This window comes from Solanum stenotomum, chromosome 5 (assembly GCF_019186545.1).
Source record: "Solanum stenotomum isolate F172 chromosome 5, ASM1918654v1, whole genome shotgun sequence".
Taxonomy (NCBI): Eukaryota; Viridiplantae; Streptophyta; class Magnoliopsida; order Solanales; family Solanaceae; genus Solanum; species Solanum stenotomum.
Genome location: NC_064286.1, coordinates 14,857,851 through 14,862,584, shown reverse-complemented (window position 1 = coordinate 14,862,584; position 4,734 = coordinate 14,857,851). Strand labels below are relative to the sequence as shown.

The 4,734-nt window shown below is 44.1% G+C and overlaps 1 protein-coding gene across 1 annotated transcript; it reads right to left on the bottom strand.

Moving 5' to 3' along the window:
- Nucleotides 1-2,617: 2,617 nt before the first annotated feature.
- Nucleotides 2,618-4,303, bottom strand: LOC125863706 (uncharacterized). The gene is made up of 3 exons (XM_049543735.1): nt 4,261-4,303; nt 3,867-3,964; nt 2,618-3,031 (listed from the first exon to the last, which is right to left on the bottom strand). Exons 1-3 carry the CDS (start codon nt 4,301-4,303, stop codon nt 2,618-2,620), a joined length of 555 nt encoding a protein of 184 aa, XP_049399692.1.
- Nucleotides 4,304-4,734: the final 431 nt, after the last annotated feature.

Sequence of the window (4,734 nt, the reverse complement as noted above, 5' to 3'; positions counted from 1 at the left end):
ATTGTTTGGATATTATTTGGTGATTTTGGCTCTAATATGAGTATTATCAAACTACCCAACCCAAATCCCAACTAATCAACATGCATCGTTATTCTCAAGTTCAATCTAGGAGAGGGAAATCGCAGCCTACCTGTAGGCCGATCACGTGCGCTTCAAAATCACTTCTCCAGAGCTTTCCCTTTTATAACAGCCCTGGAACACTGCCACACTATCAAAAATAAAATCACAATGTTATTATGGTCATGTTGACACTAAAATCGCAAGAAATGGAGACGGACCAATTTCATGGTCAAAATGGGGAAAGTGGGACCCGCGCTGGAAAATCCAAAATTAACCCCAAAAATAGGTTCTAAACAGCTTCCCGATCTTGTGTTCCAATTGGAACACAATTCGAGGCTCGAAACAGTCTCAACGCGAACTTGCATTGAAAAGCCCAAAATTATGCTAAAACTGAATATTGGCAGCTGCTATTTACAATAAATTACCAGAAACGAGGGCCCAACTACTGAAACCAACCATACCACAATGATCCTCACGAAAAAACCCACAATCTAGGCTCTTGAATCACCAAATTCAGACCTAAAATGACTAAGAAATCATCTTCCAAAATTTCCCAAAATAAAGCTCACGAAAAGGGGTCATGGCAGCAGGTATTCCACGAAATTTACCTCAAATGGAGACCCCAAATCAGTTTCCAAGTTTACCAATGCGCTCCTTGAGAAAAACCACACAAGATGGACCTTTGAATCACTAAAATCGGAATTGAATTGAGAGATTTAAGACCTTTTAAGGTTTTAGAACAAGTGCGGGTTTTTCAGCATTAATACACCAGATTTTCAGCATTTTTCGAAAACTTAAAACTCTGGCGGGGCGCTCTTAACTCGTTCGGAGCCCCGTGCACGCAAACGAGATATGCAACCATACCAAATTTGGCATTCCAAACTCAACGATGTAGTCAAAATTTCCATCAGTGGTCATCTCAATAAAAGTGGGTCCCACTCCCAAAGGCCATTTTTAACCAAAATCGATCGAGGGGCTCGGAATGAATCCAGAGGCCTCGGGAGTCGAACGAAATGTCGTTCTGGACCAAACTCGATATTCCAAAACTAACTGTGCTGATGGAATTTCAATCCGAGTGTGTTTTCCAAGAATGTTGACCAAAGTGTTAGGCCAAATTTCTATGGCAAAAATGCCTAATGGTCAAAACTCGCACCAAAGGCCTCGATACTCCTGCCAACCTTGCTACTAGCCTAATTTGGCCATTTTGGAGCTGATGAAAATGTTAGAATTCCATTCTGAGGTCGTTTACCTGACGTTTTGACTAAAGTCAACTATTTAAGTTCCAAAAGCTCAAAAACGAAGAAACGGGCATAAAACCCAAACGAATGACCAGGCGATAGAACATTCAGTGCCAGCAAGTAATAAATGACTTGGGGTCGCTATAGGATGCTCTAAACAATGTGAAGGGGGCATTAAGGCAAAAATGACCTGGAGGGTCATTACAACATCCACTACTAAAAAAGACTTTCGTCCGCAAAAGTAAGAGTCAAGAAGTACCTGAAGGCTCAAATAAGTCGGGGAACTGCTCCCGCATCCCCTGCTCAGTCTCCCAGGTTGCCTCCTCGACTGGACGATGCCTCCAATAGAACTTAACAATAGGAATATCTCTCGGCCGTAACTTCCTGACATTTCTGGCTAGAATGGCAACCATCTCTTCTATAAAGGTCAGACGATCATCCAACTCAACTGAATCATACTGGAGTACATGAGACTCATCTGGAACATACCGGTGCATCATCAAAACTAGGAAAATTGGGTGGATAGCCAATATTGCTGGAGGTAAACCTAACTCATAGGCAACCTCGCCAACTGCCCTCAAAATCTCTAAAGGGCCTAGATACTTGGGGCTAAGCTTGCCCCGCCTCCCAAATCTCATCATGCCCTTCATGGGAGATACTCGGAAAAATACCCAGTCACCAACTACAAACCTCAATGGTTGATGCATGTGATCCGCGTAACTCTGATGTCTACTCTGTGTCATCCTGAGCTTATCCTGAATCACCCTTACTTGATCCAAGGCCTCCTAAAGCAAATCTGTACCATGCAGCCTAGGCTCCATAGACTCAAACCAACCAACTGGAGAGCAACAATACCTACCATATAAGACCTCGAATGGGGCCATCTAAATACTAAAGTGGTAGTTGTAGTTGTACGCAAACTCCGCCAAAAGCAAGATCTGGTCCCAGTGACTCCAAAATTCATAAAGAGGCCCGCAACATATCCTCAAGGACCTGAATAGTATCTGTGGGTGAAATGATGTGCTAAGGTGGACACGGGTGCCCAACTCCTCCTGAAAATCCTCTTCGAAAGCTGGAACTAAACTGTGAACCCTAGTTTGAAATGATACAAACAGGCATGCATGAAGACGAACCACCTCCCGAATGTAGATACGAGCCAACCTCTGGGCACTAAAAGTAGTATGAACAGGAAGGAAGTGTGCTGACTTGGTCAATCGATCCACGATGAACCAAATTTTTTCAACACCTCTAGAAGTCTGAGGCAACCCCATAATGAAGTCCATAGTGATACGCTCCCATTTCCACTCGGGAATGGGTAATCACTGGAACTCACAACGAGGCCTCAAATGCTCGACCTTTACCTGCTGGCAGCAGAAACAACGGGAAACAAAGTCAGCAATATCTCTCCTCATGCCACTGCACCAGTAATGCTTCCTCAAATCACGGTACATCTTTGTTGTGCCTGGATGGATAGTGTATCTAAACTCATGGGCCTCACAAAGTATCAACCGTATCAAATCCCCCACTCTTGGAGCAAAGATGCGGCCAGCGAATCTCAACACTCCATCAGGATCCAAGGTAGCTTGACCACCATCCCTCGCTAACACTCTATCTTTAAGGGCCACCAAGGCCTCATCCTCAAACTGGCAACCACAGATCCTATCAAGTAAACAAGTGTGAACTCCCATATAGGCCAAGACGCGTTTAGAATCTGGATATCCAACTGAACCATGCTATTGGCCATGAACTGAATGTCCAAAGCCAAAGGTTGCTCCTCAACAAATAAGAAAGCTAGACTACCCATACTCACTGGCTTCTAGGTCAAGGCGTTCACAACCACATTCACCTTACGTGGATGATAAATACGAGAGAGGTCGTAGTCCTTCAGGATCTCAATCTAATAACAATGCCTCGAATTAAGGTCCCTCTGGCTCATGATGTACTGAACACTCTCGTGATCGATGTAGATCTCACAATGGACTCCGTATAAGTAGCGCCTCCAAATCTTAAGCGCAAAACTACCGCCGCCAACTCCAAGTCATGGGTGGGGTAGTTGCGCTCATGCAGCTTAAGCTTCCTTGACTCATAAGCAATAACTCGACCCTACTGCATCATAACACAACACAAACCGACACCAGAAGTATCTTAATATATGGTAAAGTATTCACCCTCAACTGGAAGAGTCAGGATAGGAGCGGTAGTAAGCAACTCCTTGAGTCTCCGAAAGCTCAACTCACACTCCTTAGATCAAACAAAAGGAACACTATGGCGAGTCAATCGAGTCAAAGGCAATAGTGGAGAAACCCACAACAAAATGCCTGTAGTACTAGCCAGTCCAACGAAACTCCTAACTTAAGTAATAGAAGTGGGCCTAGCCCAACCACGAATGGCCTTAATCTTCGTCGAATCTACCATAATACCATCCTTGGACACTACGTCCCCTAGAAATGTCACAGACTCTAACCAAAACTTGCACTTTGAGAACTTGGCATAAAGTCGATGGTCTCTCAAAGTCTAGAGGAAAATCCTCAGATGTTGCGCATGCTTCTCTTAGCTCCGCGATTATACAAGAATATCATCGATGAAAACTATAACGAAAGAGTCCAGATATGACCTGAATACACGGGTCATCAAATCCATAAAGGCAACAGGGGAATTAGTCCAGCCTAAAGAACATCATTAGGAACTCATAATAGCCATGACAAGCCCTAAATGTGGTCTTAGGAATATCTGCTGCCCAAATCCTCAGTTGATGGTACTTGAACCTCAAGTCGATCTTAGAAAACACAGCTAATCAAACACGTCATCAATGCGAGACAGGGGGTAACGGTTCTTCACTGTCACCTTGTTTAGATACCTGTAATCAATACACATCCACATAGTACTGTCCTTCTTCTTCACAAACAGGACTGGGCACCCCAAGGCGATACACTAGGCCAAATGAATCCCTGATCTAGGAGACCATGAAGCTGAATATCCAGCTCTTTAAGCTCTTCGGGGGCCATCCAATAGGGTGGGATAGAAATGGTCTTAGTGCCTGGCTCCAAGTCTATAGCAAAGTCAATATCTATTTTTGGGGTAGGCAAGGCAAGTCAGCAGGAACACATCAACAAAGTCTCAGACTACGGGCACTGAATCAACCATAGAGCCCTCCCTACTAACATCTTTAACATAAACCAAGTAAGCCAAACATATGCTAGCCACTAACCTCTGATCCTGAATGCAAGAAATCACCCCAACCGGCGTGCGACTACAAGAGCTCTGATACCAACTTGTCACGACCCGATTCCTCGAGCCGTGATGGCACCTACTATATCCTACCAGTAGGTAAGCCAACCCAAAACGCAAAACGACTAGTAGTGGGTAAAAGGGTAGAAACTAAACAAGAGTATGCAAAATTTTAGATAACAATATAAACAGGCAAAAGCAAACCAAA